A 24443-nucleotide genomic window follows, 5' to 3' on the forward strand; every position below is an offset into this window, starting at 1 on the left:
CTGGGAATAGTTGCTCAAGCAGATCCTGCTGAGGGACCTGCCTTTCCTAATGACTTTCCCTTCTCACTGACACATCACCCAGGCCAAAAGCAAAGCAACCAGGCCAGCAGAAAGACAGATGCCTCTCCCCAGGGCTGCTTCCTGGCCTCTCTCAATTTGCCTGCATTCCTTACATCCTGGCCAGAGCCTCCACTTCAATTCTTTCAGGAAATTTAGGTATTTTGGGAGTATGGTACTTCCAGATGCCCACAGTCACTCTGCCGAAAGGTTGGTGACGAGAGCCAGGTTCTGAAAGTAGACAGAATCGAATTCAAGTTCTGGCCCACACTTACCAAATAACTTTGGGCAGATTCACCTTTTTTCCCCTTTAATCTGCATTTAATTAAATTTAATGACTACATATTAATAGGGCATCATATGATGTTTCAATAGCATATATTGTCTTTAAATTATTGTAAACATCTTTCTTAAATGTCACATCTTTATTTAGTGAAGGAGGGCTTTTTTTTTTGAAACAGGGCCTGGTTGTCCTGGAACTCATTATCTCATTATGAAGACCAGGCTGGCTTTGAATTCAGAGAGACCCACCTAACTCTGCCTCCCAAGTGCTGGCATTAAAGGCGTGTGCCGTCAGGCCCAGCTTCAACCACTTTTATGGTAAAACTGTCCGAGTCCGTTTTCCCATCCTTACTGAGATTCACAGTATATCGTCATTGTCAATAGTTGTCCCTCTATGCAACAGCCTGTTAGAGCCTCTTCTAACTATAGCAGTACCTTAGAATACCCTTTTCCTTCCTCTCCTCTCCTCTCCTCTCCTCTCCTCTCCTCTCCTCTCCTCTCCTCTCCCCTCCCCTCCCCTCCCCTTCTCCTCCCCTCCCTCTTCTTTGTTTTTTACTTGTCTGTGATGCTGGGGATCTAACACAAGGCTTTGTACTTGCTAGGCATGGAGCTAGGTCCCCAGCCCCAGCAGTACCCAAAATCAGTCTTTTACATCAGTAAATTATTTAACTTGTGCGAGCCTTTTGTCCTTATCAGTAGAAAGCATTTTTTTTAATAAACAATTGTGCAGACTAAGTCAACATGTGTCATGTCTAATGTATGTTCTTCCGTGAATAGCACTCATAGCCAGAACTTGAGAAATGGTGATTTCATTCAATTTTCCTTGACTGTCCCTTCAGATGTGGAATTGACAGCTCTTACCTAGAACTTACCTTTTTTTGATCCATCCTTGCCAAGCCTGGTTGTTAGACAAGCCTACTGGATATAGCCTTAATAAGCCAGGCTGTAGCCCCAGTCAACAAATATGGGCCCAGCACTGTGTTTTTGTTGATTTTATGTTCAGGCCAGACATTATGTAAGAGCAAAGAGAAATTGATAAATGCCAGTGATAGACTAGTGTATGTATTTATCTTTCATGTGTTGACCTCTTGTGTGGATCAGACACAATGAAGGAGTTGGGTCCATGAAGTCAAGTAGCAAGGAGTTGGCAGGCTGACAAGCGCTTATACAGTCAGAGAGGATGACCTGTGCTCTGTGTTGTTCAGGATTCCCTCAGAGCACAGCAGGGGACTGAGTAAGACTTGTGGGAAATGCTGTGTGGGCCTAGTCAGTGGGGACACACAGGTATTGGCTCAGCGGAGTAAAAGAAGGGCTTGCACTCCAGAGAGAGGTTACAACACAGCAGCTGTGTCCAGTTGCATTCATTGCGAACCAAAGCAGCATTTGCTGAAAGATGAGTAAACTTTTCTTCATATTCATAAAAGAAGCTTAGAGGTAGGTGGCCCAGTACCAGTACAGTGTCTCCCAATGTCAACAGGGTATGTTTCTGGGTGTGTATAGAAAGGCCACTTTATCCTGCTCAGTTGTTCTTAGCTCACCCACCATTCTCAAGCTAAAAGGTTCCCAAAGGACTGCAGCCATTCAGCTTTTCCTCCTAGCCAGGGACTCAAAAGGAGAAAGCGCAAAGATACCAACAGCTTTCCTACATGTCCTGTTCCAGGATTTCTGCTGAATCTCACCAGTGAGAGAGAGACTGGGAACTATAATCTTGGAACTGACCATATGAATGCCCAAAATAACAAGACTAGGAAAAGGAAGGAGAAAAGTCTATTGAATATCTACCAAACAGCAAGACATGAAGGTGCGAGACTGCAGGGTCTGTCTAGGGCCAGATCAGAGTCTGTGTGGTGTGAGGGGGTAGGAGGTGATAGAAATGAGATTGGAGAAGCACTCACACCCTATCCTTCCTGCTAAGCCTTAAATCTGCAGCAAATTCAGCCAAGTGAGTTCCAGTGGCCAAGAAACAGTGCCTTCAGTTCACACTCAACCTCTCAGGGGGAAGGGAAGTTCCTTGCATATTCTAGAAGCCAAGGTCTAAAGCAAGAATGCTAGGCTACACACTGGCCAAAACCCAATCATTTTTCCATAGAAAACTATAGAACTTGGTCACTCTGTATATCCAAATTAGGTTTCTATTTCCTATATATGTGTGCAGTCCAGTAAAAGCCAGCATTTTGTTAAGCATTGTTGTATATTAGCTATGGTTCAAAGAGCTTAATATACATTAACTCGCTTAAACCTTAGGAAGGAGACTCCGTTTTTTGGTTTTTGGTTTTTTTAACTTATGTGTCACAGCTTGAAGAAGTGTAAGCAGAGATTTAAAATTACCTTTCTTAGAGTTTAGAAATGGCACAGGCTGAATTTGAACCCAAGTCATCTGACTGCAGATCTTACTGATAACCAGTGCAGTCAATAGAAGGTTCCCAAAATCAAAGACAGAAGTACTTGGAATGGAGAAGACAAAGCATAGTGCTTGTGTTACCTGCAGTAAAGGAGTGAAAACTGGTGCTGGCTCTCTAGGCTAGCAGAGGCTGGTCCTTGTTTGGTTGTTGTCATTGTCGTTTATTTGTTCTTCTTCCCTCTCTCTCTTCTTTGATCTCTCTCTGTATAGTCTGACTGGGGGAGAGAGTACTTCTTTGTCCATTAAGAAGCTACCACAGTATGTTTTCATTTCTTCTCATTCCTTTGTCCCCAAACCATTATTATAACAGGATTTTTGTTCATCTTGTTCAAGTCCCCATCCTTCCTTTTTTCCTTTCTGCCTTCTTAAAGGTGTCCAGAATCCAGCCTGACTCTGCATCAGCTCTTTATCAGAAGAGTGCTGGGCTGGAAAGAGCCCCACGCCTTCTCTCAAGGTCAGCCCTCCAGAGCTTTGGTTCAAGGCTGCTTACACTTGCCCTTGCTCCTCCACAGCCCCCACTTCCTCATTCTAACATCTGTTTATATCTTCTCTGATCTTGTCATCACGTTCTTTCCCTTCCCATTATGTATTGCTTTTAAAGCTGTTCCCTATGTACCCAGGTTTGTCTTTGTTCATCCTTTAAAGCCCTGCCCCTTTCTAAAGAGTGTTCTGACTGCTCGTCTATCCCTCAAAGCTGTCTCTGGCTCTCCCCTGAACCCATCTGATATTTACCGGTGAGTTGTTATGTGTTTTACATGACATTTTGTCACTAATTGACATGATGTGGCTTCATTGTGTCTTCTCAACTAAATCTCAGGCTCTTTGCATTTTTCCCACTTTTAAATCAGCTGCAGTGTCTTGTGCTATGCTTTTCTGCTTAGCAAATACTAAATAGTGCTTCCTCGGTTGGTTGATATACAGCGAGCCGTTAGCCTCTTTGTATATCTTTAATGATATGTTCTTGTTTCCTTGGCATTGGTGCTTCCATTTTGAAGGATCATAGTCATTGTTGGATGTTACCACTCTCTTCAGTTCAGCTGGGTATCCTTGGTGTTTCTGCAATTTTGTTGTATCTTTCTGAACCAAGCTGATCTTCCCTTGCAGTAGACACAGGACCTTGTTACAATGTAAACCTGTCTTTTCTGCTGCCTGCCTGGCCTTGGAAACTCTCCTGTTACGAAAGATCTGAATAGCAACCAGGAATGTAGCCACATGGAAAGAACTGCCCAGAAGCAAAAGAGCCCAGCCAAGCATAGTCTCTCCCCAAGGAGTACAGGATCCTCCTCCATCAAGCCCCTTCCAGCACTGCCTAGAATCCTGCTACACTTGTACAAGCTCCTGGGATCCAAATGGGTTGAAGAGAAACAGGAAAACAAATACCTCATTCAGAAAGCAGAACACGTAAAAGGTCATGGAAAGCATGAGCAAGTTGATACAGGGCAGATATGAACACCAAGATGAAGTTAGTTTTTAGGAAAAGTGGGTGAAGGATAGCTTCCTGGAAGACAGAAGAGCTTGGGATGCATCTTACAAGCTATTGTCCATAGTTTTGTTCTAGATTCTGGATAGCAACTTCAAGAAGGGACTTGCCATACTGTTCTTTACCAGTCAATAGACAGTTCCCTCAGAATGAGTTCTATCTTCTCGTAGCTGTGCAGCGGAGACTCATTGTCCATCCATCAGAGTCCTGACACAGGCTTGTGGCCCTGAGACATGTAGGGATGAATATAAGAGGTGGGAGTGAGCAGCTCACACAGCAAGCAAACCAGCCTGCTGAGCCAGAACAGAGGGTCCTTGAAATATCAGGAAAAGGTACATTTGCACTAACATGCTTCATCTTGGGAAAGTAGGAGATGCTGAGAATACCCTCGGTCCCCCTCTCACTAGCCCCACCACCGTGGTCCTTCAGCATCTCAGTAAGTCCCTGCTCAGAAGGAAATTAGGATTGGCCTTTTCCCTCTTGCTTGCTGCTTTTGACCCTCACGCTCTGCGTTTCCTTGCCCAGTGACTCCAGGAAGCAGCTCAGGAGCAGCGGGCCATAGAGAGCACCCCCAGAAGGCATTGAAAGAAATCAAATTGTTTAAATGGTATTTACCATGGGTGGTGGGTTGGTGGCAGGAGTCTCAAAGCTTTGTCCGAGGGCATTGTGGCAAGAAGGCCACAGTGGGAAAAGCTGTGTTGGCAGCAGCAGCGGCATCGCAGTGTCCTCTGTCATAAGAGGCAGCTCAACTGATGCCAGGTCCTCCCTTCAGGTCAAAAGGAGTTAGATGCTAATTGTGACTTCTGGGTGATCTAGGAGACACTGAGCATCCTCATTTCCTCTCTAGTTTTAGAGCATGCCTTCCTTACAGGCAGTTCCCCCACAGGGAGCAGAGAGCAGGTGGCTATGGGATTCTGCCTAGTACAACAGAGCCGGGTGGTGGAACTGAGTGAATGAGGCCAGCTATTCCCTGTCTTAGAACAGGGCAGAATCAGCCTGAGCAGATATTAGGGCAAAGGGACCACCAACTGGCTTCTGGAGCTTTGTTACACTGAATTGTATTTGGGACATTTAGTTGAGATTAAAAGGAAGAAAAATCAAGATTAACGGAACACTACACTAGTTCCTGTCAAGAAGACAGAGTCCATCAACAGCCAAGCTGTGACTCTCTATACATGTTCTTTCTTGTTAGTAATACTTCTCCTGTTTGCATATCGCCTTACTGTAGTGACCTGAAAACTTTCAGAAGCTGATCATTAGGCCCAGATGAGTATGAAAGCCTCTATCATGGGCTATGAGTAAAGTGAAGGAAGAATGTGGTTCCAGTGTAGGTCCACATGACCCAGTATCCCAGGCCCATTGTCCCATTCCTCTCTGTGGGGCAGGGAACACTGGGACCTGCCGCAGAATAAGGCAGGCATGGCTAAGGGCAGGACTGCTGATTGCAACCAAGAAGTGTCTTAATGTAAACTCCAGCCCTACACTAAGTGTTTGAAAGGGTTTATAGCCAATTAGGGCTCCAATCTGAGAGGGTAAGTGATGCCATATTTTAATTGTCGTTAGCTAATAAAAGTCAGCAGCAAGAAAACCCAAGCTATCCACATGGAGGAGGGCAGGGCCTTTGGCAGGCTGCATTTATCCTTATTTCATGTGTATGTGCCCAAGCCTTATAATGGGTGTCTTTTACCCATGGGCTTTTTTGTGTATTACTGAGATGCCAGAGAGATCATGTGCCCCTTGGATCACAGAAAGCAAGAATCAGGTTGTTCTCTGTGCAGAAAGGTGGACACAGAACAGCCCTCTAGCCCTGATACTGCCTGGGCTCAAAGACCAGCCTTCCAGGCTCGGCATCATCTCAGAGGATGTTTTCTTTTCTCTGTAGTAAGGATTGAAACAGTTTAGAAACATACTGTAGACAGGGGTATAACCACCCCCAAAATGCCCAGAGCTCTTCTCTACTGGGCCTGCAAGGAGTCCAAGGAGAACCTGGGACTATCTGTTCTTGGGTGTACTGACATGGACCAGAAGTTAACAGAGTTGCTGCTAACCCACAGTAGCAGTGCTAAGCACAGGTCGGTAAAGGGTGCCTTACTTGTACATAGCCAGCACAGTGCATGGACTGGACAGAGAGAGGATGGATTAAAGATGGTAGGGACAGATGGTCTGCAAGGATGGGTGATAAGGAAAGGAGGCAGTTGCTGGAAGTGTGGGATTTCTATCCTAGCTTTTTGCTGTGGTCCTTTTTATGGTCTGCAAGGGGAATGAGTATCTGTGTCCCTTTTGCTAAGAGGTCAGGTGATAGTAAAGAAAATGCCCCCATAATTTGTGAGCAGACCCTGTTTCCACAGCCCAAGTTTTCTGCATTCTCCCAGAGGACCTAAGAGCTCCTGGCACTCACAGGTGACCTGTAGCATAAAGCTTTCCCAGTCCTTGTTCCCTAAGTTACAGAAGCTTGACTTACCATCCGAAGCCTTGCTTGAAAGATTGAGCACTGGCCTCTCTATCTGCTTCACCCTCCTAGCTCCTGAATTGGCCTCATGTGTCAGTCTGCTTTTGCTCTTCACCTCTTCCTTGCTGAGGGCTCAGTAACCAGGAGGCGATGGATGTGTAAGAGACCAGGGGGAGGTATACACAGCTGCTGCCTGCACTCATGCCTGGATAAATAGAGGAATCCATCCTCGCTCCAGTTATATTCGCCCCAGACAAAGCCAAGTACAAAAGAGCCCCTTCTGCTCTTTATGTCTGTGCTGCATCTGAGTCCTCAGTCAGCACTGACTGCCCTGACCAAGGCCAGACTTTGGCCCACTGGGCTCCCATGGGCAGGTCTGCTACCACAGGGTAACTGTGGGCCAGCCCTTGTGGCTTCTCACATCATTCCTGTGCTACCGTGGTACTTCCTCCGAGTCTGCTGATGACAGTCTAAGGGTACCCAGGACTTTTTACCTCTCATCTGCTTACTGAATGCTCACCGGGGACCAGTAGGAAGTTTCCGTTCTCATATTGTGTTGGTGAGGTGAGATGAGCCATGAGAGAAAGCCCTCGGTGTATACTGTCATGGTGCAAATGGAAATAGGATTGCCAAATCTTAATGGGCAGAAGTTTGCAGCTGAAGTAGCGGTAAAGAACATTCCAGCCAAAGGGAACAATGTGCTGAGGTCTGGAGCAGCCAGCAGAGCACGTATATAGAATTTGGCACGACTGAATTAGAATAGTGAGAGCTGTAGGATACAACATAGACGGGCTGGTGAGGACAGCAGTGAGGCGGGTGTTACCTACAGCCAAGACCCATCCTAAAGAGTGGTACTGTTGTAAGAGTGATAAAAGGCGGGAGAATTGCAGTAAGTCAAGTCAGAGGGAGCAGAGGTCATATGTGACAGTACATGGAGCCGTGCTGACATGCAGGAAGAGTAGACTTGACAGTGAAGGTGAGAGACTGAGGGCTGGACTCATGTCATCGGTCTCTACCTGGTGGGTTGGAATCCTGTAGTGAGGCCTAGATTGCAGTATTCTGGCCACTTAGAGTAGTAGAGTCCAAGAACTGTTCACAGCTGTATCCTGGGAATATCCTTATTCAGAGGTCATGTTGTTGGGGAAGAATCCTCAGCTGAGATCAAGAAAAAAAGTGTGGAGACAATGCCAGGATTGAGAATAGGAGACCTAAAAAGAGAAAGTTTCAGAAAGATATGGGTTTCTTAGCTTGGTCAGATATTTGGAAGGTCAGAAATGATGTCTACAAAGAAATTATTAAAATGGCAATTAAGATGTCCTGGGTGACCTTTTGAAGGAATAGTGGCCATGGAACTGGCTACATTGGATGGGAAAAATGGGAGAGAAGGGAGTGGGCACGTGCAGAAAGCTCTTTGGATGGGGAGAGAAGGGTGGCCAGGCCAGGTTTCCTAAGATGGTGAGATTTAGTAGTGATGGGGAAAGCACGCAGAAAGACAGTGCAGAAGATGACTGACAGGAGCTGGTGCCTACGGAAGCAGAAAGGGTATGACCCAGTGTCTTGTTGATTTCTTTGTCCCTTCAAAATGGATGGGAGGGAGAGAAATAACCGTGGGTGCTGATCTAAGTGGTTCTTAATAGCAGAGTATAGGTTCTCACAGTGACATTGCCCACAGTGTTTCAGGTAAAGGAGTTTGAGAATTGGGGTCTGCAATGGGAAACTGCCCTTGAACATGACCTAATAGGACATTTAGTTACTTATAGTTCATGCAAGAGATTTGCTAACCTCAGGCAACTCCATAGATCATAGACACATTGATTTTCCTACTACAAAAATAGGCTGAAGCCTAACTTTGTCCCTCCGAGGTAGGTATAGCTTTGAAGCCAGAGAATACACTGGCTGGGCTTGGGAGAAGGCCACTCAGAGGACCCCTGACCCAAGCCAAGGTCTCTAGTAGAAAGCCTTGTGTGGAGGCACCAGATGGAAAGCAGTCTTCACACCTCCCTTTGACTAAGACCGTTCTCCATTTTAGCTAACAAGCACCAGAAGGGTCAGCACCACTCAAGATCTCAAAGCCTGACTCTTGCTTAGTGAGGAACAGTACAAGCACTTCCTCATTCTGTCACACTTCCTGCATGAAGCTTGGGGAAGAAAGAGTTAACTCTCCCTCCGGTCTCCAGCCTGGGGTTTTCCTGGGAAGATGAACAGTCTGCTTTCCTTATTGTCTGCACCAAAGGAACAGATTGCGTCAGTTTGTAAACTGTGTTACCGCTTGCAAAGGCCTGGAGTCAGCAGGTTTGCATTTCCCAGCAGACTCAAACGATACTAATGCCTTGGCTTCTGCCTCTCTGCCTCAGGCGGGACCAAAAGTGTATTCCCACCCTCTCATCATCCTACCCTACCTTAGAGGTAGGAGAGGAGAAGGAAGCCCTTCTAGCCTAGTCAGTTCACTTGCTATGCAGGCTTACCCTGCATTTCCAGTAGCTCCTTGGCCCCTCTTGCTATTGTGCCACCCTGGCTGGACTTCTGGGCATCCCTGGTGCATTGGCATAGCTTGGTGCTAAGAAGTCAGAGAAGAGATTGGAAAGGCAATTATTAGTTTGGGTTGAGCATGATAAAAGATTGTGTAGACTAGAGGTGGAAGGGCATCTCAAGGAGGTGGGGACAGAGCCACACATGCCAGCAGCACATGAAAGAGCTTGCTGCTGCCTGCCTCTAGCCTGCCCACTCCCCACTGCACTGCGCTGACAGTAATGAGACCCAGGAGGCCTTTCATAGGCATAGCCTCCCAGCTCCCAGAGCATTGAATTATTAATTGCATTGTGTTAATGTTCATCATCTCTGAAAGAAGTTGGTATGTGTGTGGCCGCGAGGGGAGGCCTTGAGTTGGCCGTGTTAAACTGCTACTATATTAAGGTGAAGTGTCTCTTCGCGTTCACACTCTGGCCGTGGCAGCACACTACAGCTTTCATGCATCATCAGCAACAGTGGAAAACCCACTCCATAGCATGGCTCCCTCTCTGTGTCGTAAAAGGATCTCAGTCATGCTCTGGTTGCCCTGGAATTCTACTCACATTCTCACAAAAGACTGGGCAGAATGAGTGGGTTGAAGTCTTTGACTGTCTAGTGTTTCTAAAAGAGAATAAAATGATACATACTAGGTAGTTTGCGGTTTTGTTTTGTTGTTGTTTTGTTTTTTAATGAGTTTATTTGGAAAGCCCGAGAGGATGCATTGCCACCAGCACTGGCATCATATCTGGAGCACCTTTGAGAGAAATACAGGATATGACACAAACAGAAGACAAAAGAAGTGGGGAGGGACTGGACCTGCTCTTCTGTAACAAGCTGGTCCTTCCAAAAGTCTGTGACCTAACCCCCTTCTACCAGGCCTCACTGGTTGGTTGGTTGGTTGGTTTGCTGGTTGGTTTGGTGATGGTGGTGATTATGTTGAGGTAAGACCTCATTGTGTAAACCAAGCTAGACTCAATGATCCTCCTATCTCAACCTCCAAAGTTCTGCATGTGAAACCATGCCCATTCTAGCCTACTTGTAAAGGAAACTGCCAAGCTTTCAGACCAAGCTTGCAACACATGAACCTATTGGCAGTAAACCACAGCCAAGCCTTAGAGGACGAGACCGGAGTGTCCCAGAGCTCACATTCTTATTCCGTCAATCTTTCCACTTACCCACTTCCTTTCCATCATTTCCCTTCTGGGACATGATTAGCAAGCAAGGCTTCACTACCTGCCCTTTCTTCTCTTGTAACCCATTGCTTTTCTTATCTTGACATTCCCATCTTCTATCTGTGCTCCCTTACCTCCACCTCAGAAGATCCAGACCAAAGAGAACTTCAGAAATGGTTCAACTTTTACTTTACTAAAGGAGTTCTGAGCCCAAAGCTGGTATGCTGCACCAGCCAATAGAATTTCTCTAATCCTTATTGGCTGTCTGCCTGTCACTAGTGATTTGAGGGAGTTGAAAGCTTGAGTCAGGCCCATATGAAAATGGTGGAGATTTCCACCCCTAAGGGTTCTTTGTCCACCCTCTGGAGAAACCTGCAGCTGTGTACAACCATGTACACAGTCGGTCTTCCTTTCTAGGTGCTCTGGGGCTGTGTTCCAGGCATTCTCCAGGCTCCCAAGCCCTGGAGCTCAGGCTGACTGGAGGCATTTTCTGTGCTGCCTTAGGCATTGTGCAGAGGCTCTGCCAGTCTCTAGAGACTACTGTTCTCCATCCTTCTGGCAAACATAGGAAAGGCTGGTATATGTGTGTGGTCCCTGACCATAGCCAGTAAACCCCGTGTAAATCATCCTCCTTTGACTGCCTGTGTTCATTGCTTGGAACATGGATTTCCCTTGCTGTTTTTCCCTGATCTACTAATTCTTTCGTTCTTAGTACTCAGGCTCCCTTACTTAATTCAGAAGAGGCAAGTTTTGATGCATACTTTCTTTTTTTTCTATGTCCTTCCTACACCAGGACCCTGGGAGAGCTTCAGGAGGAGGATGTGGCTATACACCTTTGGTCTTTAGTACCACTAGGCATCCAGAGCAGGGTGAGCTCACTTCCTCTGTAGTTTAATGCCTTAGCAGTTTTTAAATCGAACCCAAGAGTGCTTGCACGCTCTCATATTCATATCAAGGAGAGATTTCAGTATCTGTAAGCCTAATGGCTAGAAAGGCCAGAAGGTGTTAGCATTTATGAAACTATCAGATTTGCCTGGCTTTTCCTTCTCTCCCTTCCTCCACACCCTTGGCAAACCCCAAGTGCCTCCCCAGCCTGCATTGCACCCCAGGCAGGGAGTATGCTCCCACTTAGAGCAGGAGAATGACTCAGCCCCACTGCCTATCTGATTGAAGTAGTTCCTGTGTTAAGGAGCTGGACAGAATCCAGACAAGAGGGGAAAGGGGGACAATTTGGAGGCGGAGATAGAAACTGAGTATATATTTCTGGAAGTGAGGGCACAGAGGCCACTGAGAGAGAAGCTGTAGAAATGACACAAATTGACGGTCACCACCATCCTCCCTCTACTACAAGTCATAGCACTGATGGTCGCTTCCAGTTCTCCTCATCCTCTTCTTCCTCCTCCTCCCATTTCTTGCCTTCCTTACCCCAACCTCAGCCAGAAAGGAAGAGCCCACAGTCCAGCTGGGTGGGCACTGAGGTGTGCGCGTTGCCTGGGCACCAGGAGCTCTTCTTCAGTAATTAGGAGAGCTGCAGATTAACAGCCTGCACTGCTTTATTAATTTGGTAAATAAGCCAGAACAATTTCATTAGTGGCACATTAATGTGCTTGGGAGCAAGAAGGTGTGTCCCACTGTGAGGCAGAAGGTCCCTCTGGCTGCCCCAGCCCACACAAACAGGCCAGGTCCTATGTCTCTAGCATTCTGTCTCCCAGGGCATGGTTGACTCTCAGCTCCCACCCCTTCACAATACACACACAAGCAAATAGGCATCTGTCTGTTGGATTTGGGGAGTAACCCATACCTGAGTACTTCCTGTCAATCCCTTTTGGCTTACCTTCACTTGTTCAGAAGAACACCCAGTGTCAAAAACCCCTATGGAGGAAGGACAGAGAACAACAGGGCTCACTAATCAGGGATTGATCCCCAGTGTGCAGAGCTCAGTGCATGGCTTGACCAAGCAGGACAGCTTTTGCATGTCACCAGCCCAGAGATGTAGAACCTGCCTGTGAGCTCTTGGCATTAGTTGATAGGAGAAGAAGCATCTCACGTAGCCCCACTTAGTGCACAGATCCCCCTCTCCTTGTTTCTAGGCTCGTGAATGGAACACGTCTAAAAGAGATTGTTTGGTCTGCTCCGAAATTCACAGCTAGTGTGAAGGACTGAACTACAGTCTTTCAGGCTCCCAAATCCATGTGCTTTCTAATTCCTCACAACCCAAGCAGTAGGTATTTCCAAGCTCTGGGAAGATTTTGAGTATTAAAATAAGCTTCATTCCCTGGTTGAGCTGACGGTCTATTTGTGGATGAAAACATTTGAGCATGAAATAAGTTCTCCTACCAGGTAGCAGAGAAAATTGTGGTTTTAGTAGTCATGAGGAAACATTTATACACCGACACAGGTATTGCTGAAATCCCAAGTTTCTACCATGGTTTGTTGTCGTGTTGTTTGTTTTGTTTTGTTTTTTTAAGGTCCAGAAAAGTTAAATGATATACCAAAGTGCAGGCACGTGAATTTGAGCTCGGGCCACCTATCTCCACAGCCTACATTCTCAACCTCTCTTCTACACTTAACTCCCTAAAAGCCAGAAGAAGCAAAGTGATTCCCCAAGTATTCATAGGGTGACCTTTTGTGAGTGGTGCCAGAAAAGGTGACATTGAAGCCAAGCAGAACACAGCTTGCTGAGACTGGTCTAGCTCAGGTGTCCAGCAGCCACAAAATCCATAGTCACTCCACCAGCATCAAGGGCAGAGGCCTAGAGATGCTGACAGAACAGCAAATAAGCCAACCCACAAGTGTCTTTTGATTCTGGGTGATCACATCTAATCATCAGCTCAGCTACCCAAGCCCCTTAGAGTCTGTCAGGAAGCACTTGCCTCCCCCAGAACCATGTCCACCTAGGCCTCAGCTCTGTCATACACCCAAAGAGAGACTGAAGAGTCATTGTCTGTCTGCTATTATATAAACACAGACATACCCTGAAGTACCTCAAGACCATGACCACTCACAAATGTAAACACCAAATGCCCACTCCTAGAGTATGGCAGTCCATATGAATTCCTTGTGTCCCGTGCGTTGTAGGAGTCCTCCCACAGAAACTACTGAGCCCAAGTCACATCAGAAACACTCCAAGATGCTGAAGAGACAGTATCAGATAGCTTTTTGCAGTTTACACAGCACTCCATGGATAAGATCTCGGTTAATGCTTGCAATCGCCAGTTGGGCAAGAGCAAGTTTCTTGTATATTTCACAGGAATAAATCTCCAGTAGCTACAGTCTGTAATTTGAGGAAACTTGTAAGGAATAGCTCTCCCTACAGAGAGTCAGGCCTCTTCATTTGCAGGTTTTGTGTTTGCAAATTTACATGCTCACTAACCCCAAGATCAATTCTTGTGCTTTTGCAGTCATTTGTAAACATGCAGCGTGGCAAGATGCTTGAGTTACTTGGCAGGCACAATTCCAGCTCAGGTCGAACAAAGCAATACTGCCACCTTCTTTTTGACATAGGATCTCATGAAGCCAGGGGTGGTCTCAAACTCAACACATCCATGAGGATAACCTTGAACTCCTGGTCCTCCTACCTGTGCCCTCCCCTTCCCAAGTGCTGGGATTACAGACATAGACTACAGTGCCTAGAATTTTGAGGTTTTAGTTTATCTATTTATTTTTAAATGGGGGTCTCACTATGTAGTCTTAACTGGCTTGGAGCTCCCTGTGTAGACTAGGGTGACCTGGAACTCAGAGATCTGCCTGCCTCTGCCTCCCAAGTGCTAGGATTAAAGGCAGTACAGTATGCCTAGATAACTCTGCTTTCTTGTTTTAGCTCTCAGAGTATAAATAATTTTTCCTTTGGGATCTGTTTAGTGTCTTGAGTTTTGGAGGGAGCAATGTTTTTTCTTAGTGATGTTTGTCATAGAAAATGGTCCCGAGCAAGAGTGTGTCAAGAAAGCTGGGGTGTACCGTAAAGAAAAAAATACATGTTACATAACTATCATTCAGGTCTGACCTCTTATGGTGCTGAAAGCTTGGTGTGAATGAATCAGTAATACATATTAAATAAGGTGTCTTTAAACAGAAACACATTTAGTTAGAACAAGGTTAGATATTTGGCAAACAGGTAATAAGAGACTCCCAGATTTCTAAACCTTTTTTTTCCTTTAATTATTATTTTTAAAGAAAATATTTATTGCCAGGCAGTGGTGGCGCACACCTTTTAATCCCAGCACTCAGAAGGCAGAGGCAGGCGGAGCTCTATGAGTTGGAGGCCAGCCTGGTCTATAGAGTGAATTTCAGGACAGGGTCCAAAGCCATATAGAGAAACCCTTGTGTCTCAACCCCCTGCCCCCACATGAAAAGAAAAGAAAGCATTTACTTATGTTTATTTTATGTGCATTGGTGTTTTGGCATGGGTGTCAGGTTCTCTGTACTTGGAGTTACAGACGGTTGTGAGCTGTCGTGGGGGTGCTGGAAATTGAACCCGGGTCTTCTAGATGATCAAGCAGCCATTGCTCTCACTAGCTGAGCCATCTCTCTAGCCCTCCTAAACCTTTTATTCTCTTTAGGAGTAATGGTTCAGTATTTTCTAATTCAGTCTTCATGGTCACTTTATAATACTATCATGGATAACAAGAATGGAGTGTGTGGGCAGAGACTGTAGCTCAGTGGTAGAGGAATAGTCTAGTATGCACATAATCCTGAACTGATTCCTGACGCTCTAAGTAGAAAGAATAAAGCCAGGCATAGTGGCACACTCCTTGGACAATTAGGCAAGAGGGTCAGGAATTCAAAGTCATCCCCAGCAACAAAATGAACTTGAGACCAGCCTGGGCTTTATGAAACCCTGCCTCAAAACAAACAAAAATTAATCTGTCTCTGTGTAGTGTCTATTTTACACAGATGTCTCCTGCCTTGTGCTTGAACTCTTGGGCTCAAGTGATCCTCTTGCCTCAGCCTTCTAAATATTCTAAGTCACTAGCACTATTAATAAACACAGCCATCCATGGCTCTTTTGGAGAAGTGAGGAGGGAATGTCAGAAGTTCAAGTTCTGGAGTTAAACCTAGAATTTGTGTGGGTGTAGATCCTCATTTAGTTAACAGTTATACCGCAGGTTCCTGGCAGTCAGTCTAAAGGAGACAAGTAGAGAAGGCTGGCCATGCATTCCACTCTGGGAGCTCCCTGCTTAACTTCTATTCATGAGGCCCACAATTCTCCACAGCAGAGAAGAGTCACAGATAGCACCTATCCAAGCCTAGGTATATCCAGGAAAGTAGAGCTATAGCATGGAATTTGGCTGCAGAGACCAGGAGCCAAGTAACTTGGGAGCCTGCAAAAACAGCCCGGACACCTTCCCCTGAGAGCCTTTGTTTGATTGAGAAATTACTATGTCATTGGCAGTTGTAATGAAAAGAGGAAGCTGTGCCCTACTGGCAACAGCTTTATCTCCTACAACCCCAGATGGAACAGTGGCAGCACACTGCCCAAGGCCAGAGATTTCTTTCCTCTGCTTCTGGCTGGGCCTAGGGACTTGTCAAGCCCAAGTTAGCACATCAATGGCAGGCAGAAAGAAGCTGGATACATGCGAGGTCTGGGCTTGCCTGCCAGGGAGAGCTCACTGCTCCTTGATGGGTTGGCCCCAGATACATCCATCCACTAGTTGGGCTATCCCTGGCAAGTCCTGGAGAAAGCATCTGTATTCTATCTTCGGAGAATTTGGTATCAGTTTGGGGTTTACCATGTGTAGCGAGGTCTGAGCATGGCACTGTGTAGGATGAGAGAGATTGTTCCTGCCTGGTTGCCTCAGCAACCCATCTCTGAGCTTCTTACATCAGTGCCAACAACCCAACCCGCTGCAGAAAACCACACTGGCCCACTGCAAGCTGCCTGGGGGCATGCCAAGCCTGGAGGGGTGCTGTGTGGCCACAGGGGGCGGGGGGGCGACAGCCTCTGTTTTAGTGGGGGGTAACAAACACTTGGCGACTAAAACTCTGGAACATGACAGGTCAGAGAAGGAGGAAATTGGTGTGGGCTTGGACTCCATGTTGGCTGGGAACTGAACCAGCCCCATTTGCTTTTGGCTGGGCACATGTCCCCTGAGCTTCCAAACACAAGGCAGCCAGCCCATCTGTTCTTCCCACTGCCACCCCCGAGTTCTTCTGGGACCTACTGCTTCTTGGCCTTAGGCTGTTCGGTAAAACTTGGCAAATTAAGGCAAAGGAAAGGTGGTCTTCTTCCACAGTGCCCACCCCAGTTTTTTATCTTGTTACTGCAGTCCTGATGGCCCCTTCAGCTCACCAGGTCCTCTCCCTGCAGGACATTCAAGTTTGCAGTGCCCTGGACTATTGAGAGGTAGATCGGAGCATTGAACTCTTAAGCACCACTTGCTCTTCTTCACAAGTTAATTGCTAGACCCAGAGCAAGGAAAAGCCTGTTTTAGCACCTACCAGGCGAAAGTGCTGATTCCTCCCACTACATGTAGCTCCGCTGAAGAGTTACAGGGTCCTATGTCCGGATGGTGGAAGGGCCGACTTTACCTCCGCAGAAAACAGAGAAGCTGGAGGAAGGACTGTTCCTGAGACAAGCTGGGGGAGCCTGGGCAGAGGGTGAGCTTGGCCTGGTGGAGCAATTTAAAAAAATAAGTCAGACCACCTGCGTTTTGCTGGCTCTGCCCCAATTAGCGCCAGCTCCACCCCTTGCCTTGGTTTACCTGCAAACTCAACAATGAGGCCAGATGGAATCTATTCTCTACTTCAGACCCTAGTGAATTCTGCATGCCCCCGTGGTTGCTACACCCCAATTTAAACTGGCGTTTCCACTCATTAGGAATGGGTCTAAGGAGCAAATTAGCAGTGAAAAACTCCCCCCTGGCCCTTCCCCTATTACCTTTATCTCTATTATTTTGTCTCTGCCCCTCCAAACCTCTTTCTGCTTTTGTTGAGTAATGTCACCGGACATCTCCCAGCTACCCTCTCATTTCTTTTAGCCCTCTGCCACTGGCACCAGCTCAGGCTCTGAGAATTCCCAGGTATTTAGACATTCATTTTATTGCTTAATCGAGCTTGAAGCCATTTAAATTAATACAAGTTTTACATTTAGCAGCAAAGGCTTTTTATAGTCCCCTTTAGCAGAGGAAGAACAGGGATTGAGAGAGAAGGAAGGAATTTATTGTGGTCCATTGCTTTTCTGAGGTTGGGTCAGGTCAACCTCCCCAAAGGACACCTCTGCCAGCTCTGGGGTCCTGTGGATAGAGCCATTCATGAAAAGGGCCTAAGACCCTCAAACTCTGCTGCCTATCTGGGCTCGTGGTAACCTATCCACTTGCCCTTATGAAGGATGACCTCTGGAGTTGCCCTCCTCCCCCAAACTGCCCTGTGTGCTTATGCAGCTCTACCCACAGCCTCTGCCTTACCTGTCCTCTTTCTCCCCCTCCCCCACTTGCTTTATGGAAGCCTCTTTAATTACCTCCATTAAACATTAATCCTTTCAGTTCTTCCTGGAAGAATTTAGTCTCCCTTTCCCCAGGGATTGACTTGCTCCTGAGCCTGCCTTTCTTGCCCACAAGAACTGGGAGGAAGGGTGGGGTGCACCATATTCAGTCTGTTTCTCCCCTCACTCCTACACACATGCACAACTAAGCCAAGGGCCTCCTTTAACCAAGGTGAGTCAGCTGCACCCCAGGAGCTCCAAACCAAAAGGAAGGGGGAAAAGAAAGTGGAATGATGAATCTAGAATGCTATGCTCTACACAGCTGCCAGGATTGACCTAAGTGGGGGTAGCGAGGACATGAAGAAAAGACAAAACACACAACACAGAAAAGCTGGGATCCGGTGGCCTGAGCTCCCTGATGGAGACACCGAAGCACAGTGTGTACAGTTATTTACAGTTGAATAGGGATGCTGGGTTAATATAATACAGGCATATCATACAGCTGAACAAGGAGATAGGTTTAGCTAACTCAGTAGGAGCCGTCTTCAGGCTATAAACCTGATGGGTGGAAAAGCTACGTGGAGATTTGCTGCACACTGTCAGCATTCATGCCCCCACTCAAGGAAGGTGCTGTCATCCCTGATACTCGTGTGGGGAAGGCTTTACTACTTCCCATGGGACTTAACATCGTTGCACCCGTGTCAACAATACATTCTCTCCAGAATTCTCTGGTTCTAGCTGCTTCTACTGCGTAGAATGAATGTAGGAGTTACTGAGGCTCGAGAGCCTTGGTATCACTCTCAACCTTCACACCTGCACCTGTGCAGAACTGTACCCACAAGCTGACACACAGCTGTCTTTTGTCCCCAGGTGGAGGTGGAGGTCGAGAGCATGGATAAGGCTGGCAACTTCATCGGCTGGCTCCACATAGATGGGGCGAACCTCTCCGTCTTGCTGGTGGAACAAGCGCTTTCCAAGGTCCACTTCACTGCCGAGCGCAGCGCCTACTACAAGCCGCTCCTGTCTGCTGAGGAGGCCGCCAAGCAGAGGAAAGAGAAGGTACCAAGTACAGGAGTGTGCTAATGTGCTTTTTCTTACCTCCTCCTTTCCACATGTGGCATGTGCTTTTTCTTACCTTCTCCTTTCTACACACCACAAAGCCAAGGATAAGGCCATAGCCTTCTAAGGACCTGCAGTGGGCAGAGACTGACAGTCTGTAAGATTCCCAGTAGTGTCCCAGACCTACAGCAGGATACTATAGATGACCCTGGAGCAATAGAAGAAGAAATGACCAGGACATACTGGTGAAGAGCCTGGGGTCAACTGTCCTTCTCTCAGAGCCCACCAAGGGTCTGGGCACCCCACCTCTGAATTCCCTTCTTACTGCCCTGCAGGGAAGCAGCCCAGTGAGATACATGGAAGCCCTTAGAACAGCAGATTTACAGCCGATCTCTCTGCAGACACTGAAGAGACAGGGTGGGTCCAAAGCAGCTTTTGGAAGCAAATTGACTATTAAGGAACTCTGTGGCTTAGGAGTGGGAGCTGGGCTGACCCCCTCCCATACTAGCCTGTCTCCATTGACAATATTCCAATAATGGAATAAATCAGTCAGCCACCAATCTGTCAGGGCCCCTCTGTGCTTGAAGAGGGTTTCATGGGACAACTATGCTAAACCATAAATTGTTCCAAGAATAAATGTTTCCTTCCCCATAGGGCAGCCATCTGGCTTGAAATCCACTTCCCAAAGCCAAGACACCTGCCAATAGGAGTTTGGGGGCTTTGTGCCCCTAACATACTGTATCCTTCCTCAGGCCAAAGCAGCTACCTCTTAGCTCAGAACCTCCTTCCTCTTTCATTACTGGACCTAGGAATCTCTGTCCTTAGTCATCCTTTGGGAATTGGGTTGGGTGTTGCCCACTTAGATGGCAGAAGAGCACAGGTGGTCAGCCTCCATAGGGAAGTGGCCCAGAAACCCAGGCTAGGCACAAGAGACTGTCTGCGGTCTCGAGGAGCTTCAGGACATCAGAAGTTCCCTTTTTCCTTGCTGCAGTTCCTGCCCACTTGAAACCCCATCTCCTGAGAGTGGTGGGGAAGCAGACAGCCTTGATTTGCATAGGGAAGGAGGACGACACTCTTTATGACAGCTGAGTTTAAGACTGCCACCCCTGTGTCATCTGTCTGAGGCAGGCACTAAATGCACAGTGGATCTCCTGTTACAAGGTTCAACTGTCCCAGAATAGATGCATAGAGAGCCAGACTGGCAGCAATGAGGGCCAAGGCTGTAAACTAAAGGCAGTATCTATGCCTAGGGCATAATCCTCAGGTCTGTCCACTCACAGTAGAGGCCCAAAGACGGACTTAGGTAAGGTCAGGGAGTGGTATCTGGCCTGAGGGCGCTGGCTAGATTCCTTGCCCGGTACAGCACGAGGCAACCTTATTTACTGCACAGTAGATTTGTCTGAAAAAACCCAAGTTGTCATTCTGTTGGTGCCACTTGATGATGCTAAGGAGTAATTACTAGTGATTAATTACTTACATGAGCTGCACATTTTCATTCCAATCCAATTAAAATGCAGCACACAATTCTCTATCCTGGGCCATCTTCCCCGTGGGCCCCTCCCCTGCAAATCCCAGTCCACTTAGGATCTTGAGGAACCAGCCTGGCTTTCCACCTCCTACTGGGGCTGCTTCTAGGGAGGAGCTTTGTCTGCAGAACCTGTTAGTGAATCTCAGAGTTAGCAGCTGATGGAGGGGTTTGGAAGCCAAGGAACCTGGGTATCTCTGGTGACCCTATAAAAGCCCCAACATTTCCCACTTGTGACCTCCTGAGAACTGCTTATATTACTGAGGAGTAAAGGATTATGTTTCTTTTACAATGTGCAAATGTTTATACATACAGGCTAAACCAGGAAAGGGAATGCTGAGAGACTGTGTGAGCAGGTGCGTGGAGAACCATTTGGACAATGTGGCTGTGCATGCGTGCATTAGTGACTGTGTCTCTCTGGAGGAACACGAAGATGCTGAAGTCTAGGGGCTGCCTCTTTAAGACTGTTCTATACAGACTAGGATCAGAAGCTCAGTCTGGCTGGAGAACTCAGCTGCCTCCCTGCTGGGTTTAACTCCTCCCTGTGCCCCATAAGACCCTCCCTTTCCTCAGCCCTTGGGTGTTCTGGGCAGGAACAAGGAGGGAGTCACAGGTGGCAGATACCCACACACACATCTCTCTCTTCTTTTCTTCTTCTGTCCCTTTTCCTCTACCTCTTTCATCCCAGCAGAGTCTTGAACGTGGCTGGATTAACCATTGATTAGTTTTTATTGAGCTTGGCCTCCCTGCTGTGCATTCGAAGGCCTCTGCCACCCTGGCTTCATGCCAGTCACACCCTTGGAGCCTAGTGAGCAGGGATATTAAATAGGATTTAGATCGGAGAGACTCTAGCCTGTGAATTCCCTGTACACTTTTTTTCTCTCCTGGCAGGAAGAGGGTCTGGGATTCCCTGGGAAGAAACATAAAGAAGAGAAAGGACCAGGGGTGTAGAAACCAGGAAGGGACAGCCCCAATCTTGACCCATTCTGACCCATTTCTGTGCCCAGCATAATAGGCTCCTTCCCTAATGGTAGCTGCAGCAACAGGGGGTCCTAAAAAGCCCCAGATGTAGAAGGAACCTGAGAAGATCAGACACTTGGTGTGCAGAACAGCCTGGAGCAGGCACAGAGGAGGGAAGAGGCTAGGTCTGCAGCCAGAGCTGTGAAGCCGCACAGCAGTGCTTTGCCCCAAGACAGATCAAAGAAGAAAATAGATGCTTCTTCAGCCTGGCTGTAAAACCTACCGCCATCAGAGCATTAATACACCCAGAAATGGTTCAAGATCAGGGGAGACTAACTCTACCAGGCTCCTTGTGTCTGGGCCCTGCTGTCGAGACCAGACTCACATTTCCCTGGAAAACATCTTGGTCATAGGGGTCTTTTCCTGGACCCTCCCTCTGTCAAGAGCCTGGGAGTGAAACCCTAACTCTTGAGTGTCTGTGTACACAGTTACTGATCCTTCTAGAAAAGGTCTTTGAATTTTCCGAGACACCTTCTCATGGGTCCAGGAAGAGGAATATCCACAAAGATTCTCCCAGTCAAGAGCACAGCAGAGTTGTGAGCTCAAGAGACTAGGGGGCTTTCCTCCTGAGATAGCACTCTACAAGGGCATTGTCAGCCAAAAGAGGTGTAAGACCTGTTCTAAGGGTGAGGACCACACCCATCCCAGCAGACAGACTCCATCACACCAAAAAAGAGACTTGTCATTTACCAACTCACATAGGACCACTGGCTGCCAAGTCCCAGGGAGTAGCTGTGCTGCCCCGCCCCCTTCTCCCCTATGGAAAACAAGGAACTTTTGAGGCTTCACTGTCCAAGGAGCCAAATCCAAAGAGTTGAGTCCTTTCTTAGAATCACACTTCCTTTCCTAAGGAGCAGCTAGCTAGCTACCTCTTCCACTCAGGGATGCCATTCCGTAGGTAGGCATCTTGCTTTCACTGTCTTCTCAGCCCAGAAGACAGCCTCCCTTGTCCTCCAGCCGACCTGGAGCTACCAAACCTGTGGCAGGGGCATCTGTCAGACATTGGTTTGCATTATTGGCAACCTCAGCTTGCTGCCCACCTGAGCCTGTGATGAACAAAGCTCCACCCCTTCTCCCCAGGGAGGGAACCCAGTGCTGTCGCCTGAGGCTCTTTCACTTGAGGACTCATTAGCAGTTTTTGCTCTCACCCTGTCAGTCTGCTCCAGATTCGTCAACACAGCTGAGGAGCACCCTCCCCAACAGCAGCAGCCAGGAAGCAGAGTGGGGTAGGATTGGTCTCTGAATGGCTCCCAGACCCAGAATTCTCACTGTCAGCCAACACAGAGATCTTGTCTCTTCACTAAGCTTTCCATTAGGAAAGACTAGAGAACAGTAGGCCGAGCAGGAGAGGGGAGGAAAGGGCTGCTGCAGACAGCTGAAGCGTGGGGTGCTGAGAGATGGAAGGTGAGAAGCAGGGTGCTGGCAGTAAGGGGAAGACTGCTGGGTCAGCCAGGTGACTGGCGGTGGCTCCAGCCTGTTTAAGGTAGGAGTGACAGGCTTGTCTTAGAGGCATTGTGAGTCCTATTGATCTGTGGAGCTCCAACGGCTCTAGAGGGCCTGGGAGCCCAGGCGATAAGAATGACTGGCTGAGTAGATACCTTGCAGCCAGAGAAGCCTAGCAAAAGAGCCCAAAGCCTTATTTGAAAGCATGTGAGGATCCCCCAAAGTCTTCTCCTAGGGAATTTGACTAGCTACAGGTACATGGGCCTGTGAACCCTTAGCGGAGACAGAGCTATGCATTAACATTTCATTGCCTGCTTTCCTGGCCAACCAGGGCTGGGGCTGGTGCATGTCCTAAGTCTCTAGGTGCTGGGATGAGAGCATTGGTAGTAATGATGGAAACAAATGTTGGCAGCTGGAGTCCCACCACAAAGTACAGCCCCACAAGTGCTACCGTGGAAAGCACTTCTCTGTGTAGCAGGTAGTAGTAAACTTAGGCCTAGATGGATCTTAACCACTCCCATTCGCATCCCCTAAACTCAGAAAGCTCACACTGCTTGCTTCTCCTTTTGATAGAAAAACACACACTGATGCCACATGAAAGACCAAAGCATAAGCTTGGGAATAACCCAAGGAGGTTCCATAATTGCAGTGTACCTGCCCTTCAGCTCCTTCCAGGGGCCACCCAAGAATCTGCTCATTAGCTGAGAATATCGGTGACTGTATGTTAATGTTCTAATAAAAGGAAGTAGACCAGAAGATGACTTGTTAAAGTCAAACACAAGGTAAAGGGTAACAACCCCTGCCTTCTAAGCTTTTCCCATAGCCCTGTGCTGCCTGCTGCCTCCAGGATACCCGGCCAGCACCAGGGACCTACTTCTGACTGCAAACCTATGTACCTCAGTTTCCCCATTTACAAAATTGGAATAGTATTATATTCATTCAAAAGGTTTGGTGAGATTCCAATGAATCGATAGTTGGAGAATAGGTGCATGGCACTAGTGAGCATGCAGGTTTCTGGCTAACACTTACACCATTCCTTTCCCTCTCTATATGTCTTCATGATGCCACGTGTGGTCCTATCCCCTGACTCCCCAGCCGCTTCCTGCTGCTCAGCTGGAGAGCCACCTCCCGCCCCTGCTCTGACAGGCTTCACTACTTGGCTAATCTCCTGGCCGCAGGATTGGACTTGACGCGCTGTCACGTCGAATCAGCTTCTGAGCTGCTGCAGCTCTGGCACAGGACTTGGGAAAGGAAGGAAGAGAGGGAAGGGTGGAGAGGGGTGGCCGAGCCTCTAAGCTGAGGTCAGAGCAACCTGCTAGAGGTGAGTGGCTCAGAGCAGAGGAGATATAGTTCTGCACAGAGACAAGTCCCCCTCTCCCAGCTGCAGGTTGGAGTGCCTGAGGAAGGGGGGTAGCCACTGGAGTGACCTTGCAGAGTACTATGGGAAGGGAGGTGGAGATCTGAAACTAGAGGAACTGAGCAGGCAGCCCGAAGCCGTGGCAGCTCATTGGTGGGATCCTCACGCTCTACTATGCATGGGGTCATCTGAAACTTGGTTTGGTTTTGGTTTGATTCTCCCCCTAGCTTTTTAGATTCTAATTTAATAAGCCTCGGGTGAGATCCTGGA

At 47.6% G+C, this 24443-nt stretch overlaps 1 protein-coding gene across 1 annotated transcript in view; it reads left to right on the top strand.

Annotated features, from left to right (window-relative positions):
• Positions 1-24443, top strand: part of Snd1 (staphylococcal nuclease and tudor domain containing 1) — a 401120-nt gene that overhangs the window by 368363 nt on the left and 8314 nt on the right. The window contains exon 17 of the mRNA XM_048451021.3: positions 18640-18828. Coding sequence (XP_048306978.1) covers positions 18640-18828 — 189 coding nt within the window. The remainder of the gene's footprint in view (positions 1-18639; positions 18829-24443) is intronic.

The sequence above is a fragment of the Myodes glareolus genome, chromosome 25, assembly GCF_982192425.1.
Source record: "Myodes glareolus chromosome 25, mMyoGla1.1, whole genome shotgun sequence".
NCBI classification, from domain to species: Eukaryota; Metazoa; Chordata; class Mammalia; order Rodentia; family Cricetidae; genus Myodes; species Myodes glareolus.